This window comes from Nilaparvata lugens, chromosome 1 (genome assembly GCF_014356525.2).
Source record: "Nilaparvata lugens isolate BPH chromosome 1, ASM1435652v1, whole genome shotgun sequence".
Taxonomy (NCBI): Eukaryota; Metazoa; Arthropoda; class Insecta; order Hemiptera; family Delphacidae; genus Nilaparvata; species Nilaparvata lugens.
The window spans coordinates 39,628,031-39,641,179 of NC_052504.1; the positions used below are offsets into that span (position 1 = coordinate 39,628,031).

General features: G+C 33.1%; 1 protein-coding gene across 1 annotated transcript; it reads left to right on the forward strand.

Annotated features, from left to right (window-relative positions):
* The first annotated feature begins 8,937 nt into the window (after positions 1-8,937).
* Positions 8,938-13,098, forward strand: LOC111052516 (glycine-rich RNA-binding protein 3, mitochondrial-like). Its single transcript, XM_022339223.2, has 3 exons — positions 8,938-9,095; positions 11,269-11,779; positions 12,637-13,098. The coding sequence occupies exons 1-3, from the start codon at positions 9,005-9,007 to the stop codon at positions 12,650-12,652; spliced, it is 618 nt and encodes a 205-aa protein (XP_022194915.1). The 5' UTR covers positions 8,938-9,004; the 3' UTR covers positions 12,653-13,098.
* Positions 13,099-13,149: the final 51 nt, after the last annotated feature.

The window sequence follows — 13,149 nt, forward strand, 5'->3', positions numbered from 1 at the left end:
TATACAGTTTCAATATTTATCCTCACATAGGTGATGTGAGCATATAAGAATATTAAAATATCTTTAAATTTGATAAAATTTGTTGAATGAGAATTATTGATATTGTGGGATTTTTCCAAAATTGAAAGAAACACAGTTTATTTTTGTCTCATCCACATCTATTATAAATATTATAAAATGATTCATTTCAAATTAATCCACATTTATTTTAAATAAATGTGGATGTGACAAAAATAAAACTGTGTTTTTTTAATCTTTAAATTCTCTTAAAATGTATAGAATGACTTTTGGTGGAGGATAGAAAAGACCTAAGTGAAATTGATCACACTTATAACTATCTTCAACCAAAAACAAATTATAAATTCTATTAAATTATTAAGGTGAAATAAAAAGATGTTGTCAATTCCACAAAGTTTTTATTTGAGTCACCTTAATATGGAGAAATTCCACAACATCTCTGTGCAAAGTGTTAATTCTATTAAATTATCTTTTTATGAGACATATGAAACATTTCAATTATTTATTCATGTTATCTGCTGGAATTTGTAGAGATATATCCTCAATTCCTCCTCAAAATCAGTAAAGTTGGCAGACTGAAGACTTCTCATTACATTTATTTTGTGAATATACTCAATATTGAGAATTTCAATCTGAAATCTTTGTAGAAATATTTGAAACTGAATGGCAGATCGCAGATAATATAGAAATGATAGGAATAGTTAGCATCTTTTTAACCTTCTAGTCGTGACCCTGGGTCCCAGGGACCCGCTTCTTTTATATTTCAAGATGTAATGTTATTCTATGATTCTAATATGTCCAAGGGTTATTGATGAACGCATTGAGCATTCAGGTAAAGCAGAAATCGATCTTTATTATAATTATAAAAATAAATTTGTGAAATTTAAGGGTAGTGAAAAGTAACTTTTGGTTATTATTTTATATAAAGTGAACAAAAAATTATAGTGATGAATACTATGATGGATCTTACATGCAACACTACTAGAAAGATAGGAAAAAAATTGTAAGTCATAGTTCACTCTTAGGATAGTTTTTACTCTACCCTCAATTTCTCGTTGCACAATCTTTGCAAGACTTATGAAATTATAGTGATGAATAGTATTATAAATCCTAAAACCTACATGAAACACTACTAGAAATATTAAAAATATATAAGGTCTCATAAAGTTCACTTTTAGGGGAGGTTTAGTATTCCTGGGATCACATGAAGTTTATTGGTTTCACTATCACCCCACTCAGGGTCAGCATTCTTATCTTGAACTATGCATTTATTTTTAGCCTCACTAATGTCATTGAAATAGAGATCGAGAAGTCAATTTGCACATTCTTCGAAGTCTCTGTTCAAAATAAACATATTGACTGCTTGAATCCAATCACTATTGCATAAAAATGTGCATTTGAAGAGAGCGAAAAAAATTACGTTAGTCGTGACCCTTGGGTCCCTGGGACGTCATCCCACGAAAACAAGTCACAGAGCACTATTAAAACTCTACATCAAGTTTAAGTGTCTACTGACATGAATTTACATGGGTCACAATAGACAGTGAAGCAAACAGAAGCCAAATTATAACTAAAACAGAAATTTCCCAGATCCCTGGGACCCGGGGTCACGACTAAAAGGTTAATATACGGCTCTGATATTGTGACACTCCATAAAAAATATTAGTAGAGAAGGATGATTCCACAACTCAAAGCTACATAAATGTGAGTGTAAAGCTACCGCATATAAATATTAAAAGCTAGGAAGGTTTTCCTACCCCAATTCAATAATAATATAATAAATTATACGTCCATTCTATTATAAGCGGTCGCCAAGAAGGATAGATGATAACAGATTGAGTTTATTTATTTATTTACAAAAAGTTGCTACGACAACTTTGAGTGAATGGAGTGTCCCCTAATAGAGGGGCCCGTGAGGCATTTTTAAACTATGCTTCACAATGAGTGGGTTTCACGTTTGGGTCATTCCCGTTTAAGGACATCACTCGAATATGTTCAGCTCAGGCCTCCTAATAGCTTATTTATCTGAACAATATCAGATATATTATCATAATCTATGAGAAGTTATATAGTAGAGTAACCCTATTAATTGTCATCTTATACTCATAAAAAACACTCTCATATAGGAGCGGTTCGGCAATATATTGCTGAAATTGGGGTGATTCGGACTCGAATATGTATATGAATTCAATTTTTATATTATATATACACCAGCATCAGGTCTTAAACTCGATCGATAGCTTGAGAAGGTACAAGAAAAGTTAAAAAATTCAAATGTGTTCGAAAGTGATAAGCAATTTATTATTGATGAAATTCTACAATGTCTACGAATTAATTCAACATGCAATTTTTGTAACAATGATATTCTGGATGTACGCGAAAAAATAAAAATTCACATAGGTACCAATAAATTCACAGGACTGAACCCGTTTATTCCTTCTCGTTCCACAGCACAAGATCAAAATATTCATGCAGAAAGAACGAGTTAGGTACCGGTACCTGAAAATGGAACAGGTACATGTAATTATAATAAATGAATAAAATATTGTTTTTTATTCAAAGATCAAAAGATATAACAATTAAGAAGGTAATTTTTACATTGAGGCTACACATGGCGGCTGTTGGAAAATTTATTGTACTTCACCAACCCTTTATTGCTTTTTACATCTCAAAAAAAAACAATTAAAATTCTGTACAAATTAAGAGGCATAAGATCTCATACTCAGGGGCAAAGGGCCCCCCTGGCTCTCAGGAAAAAATCATTTCGATATGAAAAGTTGTGGTTCACAGTTAGTTTGAACAAACTGAGATGTTATATAGGCCTATTATCAGCGTTTAAGAACGTTCGTATATATTGCATAATATTACAACTCAATAATATTGTTTCTGGAGCTCCCTATGTAATGGGAGGCGGGCGAGCGTGCATATGTTGTGTAGATTGTGCTAAAAGCTGTTTAGGCTATCTGTGTGTAATGCAATTGGTAGACTCAGGGCGCGAGCGTCGCTGCCTCAAGAAACCGTGCATATTTCAGCGCTCTGGGCACTGGTGGGCGCTTTGTCAACAATGACCTAATTTCAAATTCTGTAATAAGGATTATTCTAATTACTACAGTATAATTAGAATTATTCAATTATTAATTATTATATTATTCAATATTCATCATTGGAAATTTGTAATCCCTAGAAGAGCGGAAAATTGGATAAAACTGGGGGGCTTTGAATACGCTGCTTATCACTCTATCTTCTATTCCAAAGCTATATAGTGATGAAGAAATGAGTTCAAAACATTCCCTATAAATTGCTCTGTCAACTGACCAATTGCTGCAAAAATAAAAATTTCAAAATCTACACAAAAACTGCTGCAATATAATACATTAAATCAGCAAAATGACTGGTATTCTATCAAACTCATACCAAACACGCTGTTTTTTGGGCTGGGATAGCTACGTATTCGATATAGAATCCATCAAGATTGAGCAGTGTGGCGTGTTGCTTTATAAACAGCAGTGCAACATTATACATCCAAGAGTAATGCCTCATGTTTCGAGGTGTTGTCATTCCCCGAAAAAGAGATAAATTCGATGCCCCCCTCAAATCGCACCAGAGATTGGCAACATATATGCAACCTTATCCACTCAAAAACAATAAAAAAAAAACATATAGGGATTCCCTGAACGGTTCACTCAGAATACTGTTCCTTCCCAGCAAGAAATTGAAGAAATACAGTCAATAAGTTATGCTGCAAAAATTCATGGGCAGCTTGAGAATTGCATGTTTGTCCATGGTTGTCTTGAGAAATGGTTTTCCAATGGAGAAAGGAGGACATTTTTTAAAAGATGTTATATATATATTCGAAAAATGATGCTCACTTATTAAAAAAATAGATGGCTACCTTTTTTACTTCATATATATAACCATTGAATTGAAAAAATCTCAAAGAATTGATCACCAAGTGGAATCAAAGAGTTGTCATTAACGCAAGATAGGTCTACCGTTCTTGCATTATTTTTGTTCTGGGGAAATCTCCCCAGTGAAACAGGAAGAGTCCCGTTCCCAGAATTCACTCTGAAATACGGTACCCTATCTATATTTTCATCTTGTGGACATTATTCATTTGATTAGAGACTTTGGACATTTTTGTCAATTCTCGATTTATCTATAATAAAGGTGGGAATCGTCTTAATAAACATGTAGGAGATAGGAAATACACTATTGTAATGGGGTATTTAAATTATGAATATATTGGGGTTATATTATTTAAAGTATTGTGATGTTATTATAAGGTTGTGAGAACAACCCTAGACATTATGGTAACAATTTATAATAGGGGAATCGCTTGGCTTGCGAGAGGTTAAATTGATCTAACTCTATAACTCATGAGAAAGGAACTATATTTTAAAATAATAAACAAAACAGTTATATTTTGGAGAACTAAGTAATCGATTTAATCAAATTGTAACTCAAAATGAAACTGGAAACTTAAATAAAAATAATATTGAGAAAACTTTTTAAACAAACAATAGAATAATTACAGGATTTGCCTTCAATAAAAAAGATGAATAATATATAATAATAAAATTGATAATATTAGCTCACTGAACTCACTGAACCAGGAAAATGGTGTCTCGGAAAAGAAGGGTAGAGCCGGGCCCGATTATCTGCAGTAGATAGCTCCAGGTCCCGTCCTCGTAACCGACTGACTAGCTTCTCATTTTTTCCATAATTTTACTTGTCATGAATTTTCACCGTCGTCAGCAATTTATCTATTCATTGTGAAAATTCATGGCAAATAATAAAAATTATGTAGTTCTATTACATCCCCGGGTCCCCCTAAACTTCGACCCGAAGTTATCGAAAAAACGGCATCTCTCTAAGTTAATTTTTACACATTTCAATAATATTTCAAAAATTAAAGTCAAAATTACCGCAAGCTAAAATTATTATTATTATTCACAATATTATTCTAATTGGATATTTATATGTAACATAACTTTCAATGAATACCTTAAATCTATGTGAGTGCCAATTCATAAGCTAAATGCAAGTGATATAAATTACATTATAGTGAACTAATTCATAAAAAATCAAACTTAGCCTAACACATCAATCAACTTCAAATCAACAATTCAATACATTCATATCTGAATAAGAATTGAATGGAAAAAATTTCAATTATATTGATGAATAAAATTAAACCTACAAAATCTACGAAAGTAATAAAATTGAATCATAATGCAAAAATTAAACATCAAGTCCGAATAGTATTCGAGTAAGCAAAATAATATTGTGGACCTTGAAAATAAGAATAATAATAATAATTGAAATAGTTTATCTTCTAATCTGGGAAAATATTTGAATCGATAGCATAAAAGAGTAAATGGATACAATAATAGTGAATAAGTAATTATTATTTGCATAGTTTCCTATATCCTAACCCATTATTTTAATGATTTCATTACATACTACTTTACTAAAACACAATATATTCTTAAAGCTCCTGTGGGTATTCCACAATTGGAGTACGTTTCGGGACTCTCAGTTTATTTGCTTTCTTCTTAATATAATTTTGAAGACATAAATACAAGAATATAACAGTTATCAGTGTTTGCCAGACAATAATAATATAAATGATCAGTTTATTGTTCACCCCTAACAAATCAAAGTTATTTGGCATTTCAACATGATGGAAAATGTCTTCTGAGAATGAGTTGTGCTCTTCAAATTTTGAAAAATTCAAGTGCCAATTTTCATTTAAGATTTCTGAAAGGTTTAAGTACTGAGGCAGAGTCTCATGTTTAAAAATTGGGATGCTCAATTTAGATAATTTGTCCACATGTGAGGAATTAAGTTATTAATAGCTGGAGAAGGATGGGAACGGGAGTCGCAAGGATAAAGAGTGCTTATCAGTACGTCGCCGTTGTCGTCTTGAAGTTCGCAGTTGCAAGGGATGTGGAGTGATAGGGTTCCTGGACTGTTGCTTGGGACCTCAGTTGTTGAGTTTTTACAGCGAATTGTCGTCTTTTTGCCGGTGTTGTGGAATAGGAAGGTGTCTTCTCGTAGGCGAGTGATTAGGGTTTGATTGTCAGTTGCTTTACAATCAAATTTGCAGACTTCTCGTAGCTCCGATACGTCTGCTTCTGATGTTAGAAGGTGGAGACAAGTGGCTTGGGTGGCGGAGTTCGACATCTTTTTCCTCGGAATCAAGCAGAGGCCTTTCTGCTTGAACTGGCAATCGTCTTCTTCGTCATCTGACAGGATTTGCAGTTTATTTTCTTCTCTAAGTATCAGGTGATGTTGGGAGGTCAAACGGCAGGTATGACCATTCCAATGAAGCGGTATAGATTGCAAGTGGAATAATGAAATAGTTGAATTTTTCTTCTTTATTGGTATTTTGAGGGTAACCAATAGTTCGTTGTCGGATTTTCTGCAGGATGTTAGTTTCAAGTTTCGAATTTTATCGTTGTCTTTTGTTGATATGGTGAAGTTTCTCTTGTTTATTTTCTTTTCGAGTTCTTGAAGTCGATTGTTTAGGTCTTCTTTTGAAATGACGTGATGAGAAAGTTGTTGATTGTAGCATCTCATGTCGATTTCATTGTAGTTGTTAGATAGAGTCATCATATACATGAAAATAGTAGTCCTCAGTTGTGTTTTCAGTACATCGGTTGTAGTATTCCCTTTCTGAAACTTATTCTGTTGGGTGAATGATTCTTGCCAAAGAATAAGGTCATGCTTCATGTTGTTCAATACTTTCTTCACGTTCTCTGCCATGCCGTTCATCTTGCGTGTGTTGTCTATCAATTCGACATGTTCAGCGTGAACGAAGTCTTGAAGATTACTGAGATGAGAAGTGATGTCGGTTTCGGTTTTCACGTATGCGCCCAATTCTTCGTCGGTAGCTACTCCGCAACACCAGTTTAGGACCGCCCCGATCGTATCGATAGAGCGTTCGCGGCGTGGTAGTCGATTTTCGCTCTCAGCTGGAGTGTTGTCGTCATCGCTGCCAATGTAAATGCCGTCTTGTAGTTGTAGAAGTTGCAGCTCCGTTCGATGAATCTGATCAAATACTGCACACTCCGATGAGGAAGGGAAAGGACATGAGTCAATTTTTAAAGGAGTACTCAGAAGGTTCCTCATAACAAATAAAGGATTTGACCTAGGAATACTGAATGTTATTGGAACTGTGGACTAAATTTTCTTATCTTCACCAGTCTCATTTTCGACAGTAGTCCAGTGCTGGAATTGAAACTGAATTTTCTAAAATAATTTATATTTAATAAGTCACTTTGAAACTCCTATGCGTTAAAACTCACTGACAATTCAAAAACAACTTGTGCTATCAATCACTGTTTATTAATATCAGAGTAAAAATTAAAAAAAAAAAAAAAAAAAAAAAAAAAAAAAAAAAAAAAATGTTATGGGGTATTTAAATTATGAATATATTGGGGTTATATTATTTAAAGTATTGTGATGGTATTATAAGGTTGTGAGAACAACCCTAGACATTTTTGTCAATTCTCGATTTATCTATAATAAAGGTGGGAATCGTCTTAATAAACATGTAGGAGATAGGAAATACACTATCATCACTGATCGACTGAACTGATTAACTTGAAATTTTGCATTAAGATTCTGAATTTACCGAGGATGGACTTACGTTTATTTGATTATTTTCATTGCTATTGATCTTGAAATTTATTCCAACTCAATAATTAGAACAATTTTATTCAATGTGTGATTCAAATAGTTTATATTCCACACAGCACAAAAACATCCTCAAGATATCCCCAGGAACAATTAGCAGAGATATTGTCAATATACCTATAGTAACTTATTGCAACTATAAAAACTCCACCAAACAGGGCTTTCTTCAAAATAAGTGACTCCGTGTAACTTTTTTTGGTATTTGGCGAGCGCGGATGATGAATCAAAGGTTGCGGGTTCAAGACATATCAAACCCATTTTTTCTGGAAATTTTCAACTCTTATGGAGATTATATATTCACGTAATTTTGAACGAAATGATTGAAAATTATCCTATTTCTCCATGTTTAATGGACTTGAGGAGATCGCATTTTACAACAGCAAATTTTCCCCAGTGCAAAGCATAGTTTACATACTAGAACACTTAAAATGTGTTTGAGGGTATTATAATAATCCTTAAAAAAATTCCGGGGAGAGATCACGGACTCGTAGGAAGGCTTGTAGGCTTGCCTACCCCTTCCTACAAAATGTAATATGAGAGCCCATATCGATAACAAGAACTGAATCAATAAATTTGAAAGAGAAGAGATTGCTCAATTAATAAACCTGTAATATTGGATACGACGACCTATATGTAGCACACCATAAATGTATATTTGTTGTAAAAAGCATTTCATTTCTGGCATAAGCATTTTGTGGCCAATAAGTGGGCTGCTTTAATGAAAAGAACAAAAAATAGCCCACATGCAGCACCGTGTTTGATATGACAATCTGATGCTGAAAAATTCAAGTGAAAATATTTACTATTCAGTGTCCTGCAGACATCTGAGTGACGTTAATCAAATTCGAGTGATTTACTCAAAGAAAACCAGTTTGAAGTGTTGCATCATCATGACTTTGATGAACTAACTCATCTTCCAGACCTTTATATTCTAAAAAAATTGTCATTCTCAATGAAGGTCTAGACCTACAAATCACTTAAACAATTGAAAATCTCATCTTAAGTGTGTTTTTTTATAAAAAAATCTTTTATCCATAGATACAAACTTCTATCTCTAACCTTCTACGAATAAATATTTGAATTTTTAATAAAAATCTGACCAACAGGAAATATACAATGTGATGTGGACGATGCTCTCTGAGTGTTTTCACTGGAAACCCAGTCATTTAGAACAAATAATTATCAGTTTTCTTGATAAGAAGAAGACATTAGTGAACATAGCAGTGTCATTCGCCTCTTGAAGGGTGAGCTTAGCTGTTGAGTGATGGTGTGACTTTTCTAAAATATGCAGCAAATGGAGAAACTCAGCTTTGTTTCATGTATAAAACTTTATTCACTTCTAGTATTAGCAGCTGATTTCATTCAAAGTTCAGAAGGTAGGTATAATAATGGATTTCATCAGTATGTTAATATTAATTAATAGAATATATATTAAATTCTATAGCGATTTTAATAATATCTATTTTTCTTTCTTATATAGGTAGTTTTCTTTAGGCTGAACCTGTTGATCTCTCTTAATCATTCATAAATGTATGCTTTCTCATTGCATAGATAATTTCAACGTTCGATTACCATCAAACTGCATTACACGCCTAACTGATTTATTCTGTTGTAGCTTTTTTAGGAGTGATTAGGATTAGGCTAAAGGCCCAAACAATGAAAAATGTTTAATTGGTGTCTATTATCAACATTAACTTATATGCTCACAATCACACAAACCAGAACACATTTTTAACATTGAAAGTATGATTCTATTTCCATTAAAAATGCAATAACTCTTGAATTAATTGCATTTTTCATAAAAACTATGAAACTAAAAATTATTTGTAGCTAGTATTATCAGAAACCATCGATACCGTACTCATCATGACCGCATCGATGGTCATGTGATATAGAAGGATACAAAATTTCAAGAGAGAATGAAATGGTGAAATTCCGCACATCGATATCTCAAATCGTTTCTACGTTTCTCAAACCGTTAAGATACTCACATTTTTTAATTTACTATAAAATCAAACAGGAATGAAATGAATGAGTAGGCCTACACCTGCATTCATTAAAAATACAACAAATCAATTTTTTGATTCAAAATGTTAAATGTGTGGTTATAACACTTGAAGAAATAAAATTAGATACGGTAGGTATAGTTTATTTTTTCTAGATTTTCAATGTACTCATTTATTCAATTCTCGGATTATTGTTAGTTTATTTAAATGTGAATATCTTTTAAACGGTTTGTGATATCGATGTGCGGGTTTAGTCATTCATTTTCTCATAAAATTCTATATCGAAATCATTTCTCACATGACCACCTTCGCAATAGAAAACTGAAATTGGATTCAAAATGAAGTTGGATTCATATTGCGAATACAAGATGACGGACAGACATTTTGAAGAGACAGAAAAGTAGATTTTTTATTAGAATAGGATCCCCAGTGGAACCTATAATGCCAATTAAATTATCTTTGGAGAAGATAAAATAATTATTAAGCTGTATCTATAATTATCACCAACTCTTTGTATAATTATTACAAGTTGCGAATCTCAAGGATCAATACAACAGTGGTTCATGAGCAAACTCTCCAACACAGGAGGTTACTATAGTTATCAGTTCGGATTGAAGAAACGAGACGGGGCCTCAGAAATTTCCACTGTGTAATATTAGCTTGTAGTAAGTAGACCTAGAAGTGAGCTGTTTAGGAAGTGAATGAAGCATGTATATGTGTATAGGAAGTATCTAGAACCATCTCAACGTTAAGATCTTCTATATATTCATTAATATGTTCAGCATTAGGCTACCTATACCGGTATTAACTGCTGTGTTCAAAGTATCTTTTAAAATTATTTTTTATTTTCACAACAATGTGTTCTGAACTCTCAAGTCATTTTCAAATATGCATGAACAAAATTAATACTTCTTGTATTCATGTAATACATGACATGTCAACTGCACAAAAATAATAGTCCGATGGAGATTGGAACGGCTGCGTACCTCTCCAACACCCCGCGCTGCCAATTCGTCAGGTATATTATAAAAATAAGAAGAATTTTTCATGTATAATCAACTGTTCAACTCTTATTTGGCAACGTTGCACTCATCTGTTACAACTTCCATCGGTCTATTTTCGTGCGGTTGACTATAGTATTATGTTAATATCAAGGAATAAAAATAAATAAAAAATAAAAATCTGAATACCCATTGAAAATTGTTTTCCACTCATAACATGTTTCAACTGTAATGCCATTTTCAAGTGAGTCACTTGAGTAAAAAAGTGTATTTAGATTTTAATTTTTATTTCTTGATAATAAATTAACAAAAAAGTATTATGTTAGTAGTATGTCATAGTAGTACAGCTTAATGTTTTTCATTTTGTTCATTCACACTTGAAATGATTTGACAGTTCGAAACATGTAAAATAATATTAATCAATGTCAAAAGGATACCGGTACCGTACTTTGTTTTTTAGTTTTTATGTATATGTATTTAGATGTAGCCCTAAAAAAGAAATATCACTGTGTTGAAGATTTAATACCATTTTATTTGAACAGGACAATACTATTCCAACTATTACCACCCTCCACCACCTCCACCACATCACCCATTTCCTCCACCCCCTCACCAACCACATCACCATCACCATCATGGCTACGGAGGTCCAGATGAGTATGGCGGCGGCTATGGGGGATATGGCGGGCAACGACCAGGATATGGAGGTTATGAAGAGAGACCTGGTGGCTATGGAGGGTACTCGAGGCCAGATCCCTATGGAGGTGGGCCGGAAGATCCATATGGGGGAGGGTACCGACCGGGAGGATATGGATCGAGACCGAGTAGTGGTGGATATGGAGCAGGTGCTACTGAACCTTCATCAGGAAATGCAGCATCCTCCACGGGAGGGAGCACGGCGTCTTCCATGACTGGCAACTCTGGCACAGGCGGCGGCTCAGGAATTGGACTGTCCGGCTCCAATATGTCCAACCAAGCACAAAGCTTCAACTTCGAGACTCCGTTTGGACATTTTTCCGCCAACAATGCTGCATCTAACTCTACCAATTTGAAGTGAGTAGGATATATCCTATTACTGAAGTTGAGTGGACTTCCTTTAATCTTATATGTTTATATCAACTTAGTAATAAGAAAATTTTTCTTTGTGACCATGCCCAGTTTTAGTAGGTCTATAGGATGCTGTATAATAATCAATATGATTCAATATTCTTTAACGGATAGGCACTGGGAGAAAAATAATGAATAACACTTTTCTATTTTATTGGTGCATTTCTATATATTTATCTCATTAGGGTTATAGTAGGCTATTCATGATGTTGGAATTAGAAGAGCTATTCGATAACTCATGCTATAGTAATAACTGTAACTCGACCTGCTATTTGCGACAGTTACTGTATTGAATAGATAGTGACTGTTTTTTATGTAATAAATGTATTATTTGTCAAGTCAATGCTTTAGAAGTACGTTAAAAATATATATAACAGCAAATTCAAAAAGGGAATTGCTCGGCTGGCTATCTCAAAGATCGTGAATGATGCAAATACTTTTATTGCTCTGATTCAAATGTACTTGGATAGAATGATCGCTCTCATTACATAGGTAGTCGAAATATGTATGTTTTATTAGATTAGGCCATTGTTTGATCTTTATGGAAGACAATATTAATTGAAGGATAATATTTTGAGTACCTAGATAGACTGATTCCAGTGTGATGCAAATATAGACGAGCTATAAGCTATTGGTAATTATATTATGATTTTCATTATAATTATACTCCAAAGAGAATCATACAGAAAAACAATTGATTGGAATATTACACTGAAAAGAATAATAATTATCTCTCAACTTCAAATAATTTTAGGAAATATAATAAAATTATAAATTTCAACATGATTTTCTTTCTGTTTCAGCTTTGGATTGGGTTGAGAAGATGGGAGGAAGGATAGGGGAGAAAAAACTATTAAGGAATAAAATATCTGAGGAAGAATGTGATTTGGAATAGTGATTTTTTATCTCTCATGAAACTTATTTGACCAGACTTTATTTTTAAAAATTCAACACCTCAATATTATAGGTATTTTTAAGGGGGATGAAATTATACGACAATAATTAGACTCACTGCTTCTATGTATGCATTTTATGAGTACCTAATAGTGTGGTGACTATTATCATCCAAAACATAGGTACTGCTATAATTGCTCAATACTGAAATTCTTAGCATGATTAGTTTGAAATAATATTTTAGCATACGGTAGCCTAAATGTAAATATTTTCAGCAGTTCTTGTCTTTATTATGTATCAATCGTATGATATAATCTGAATAATTTATACTCAAATCTGATAATAAATTAAGTTATTTAGAGAGAATCAAATTCTATAGTTGCCTTTATGTGTTGGGAAACATCTCATTTCGTCATTAAATT

What these genes read in the sequence shown, in the direction of transcription:
- LOC111052516 (XM_022339223.2), top strand. Translation starts at nt 9,005, where the DNA reads ATGCAGCAAATGGAGAAACTCAGCTTTGTTTCATGTATAAAACTTTAT. An exon ending in TTTCATTCAAAGTTCAGAAG is followed by an intron (nt 9,096 to 11,268) that starts GTAGGTATAATA and finishes TTATTTGAACAG; the next exon opens with GACAATACTATTCCAACTAT.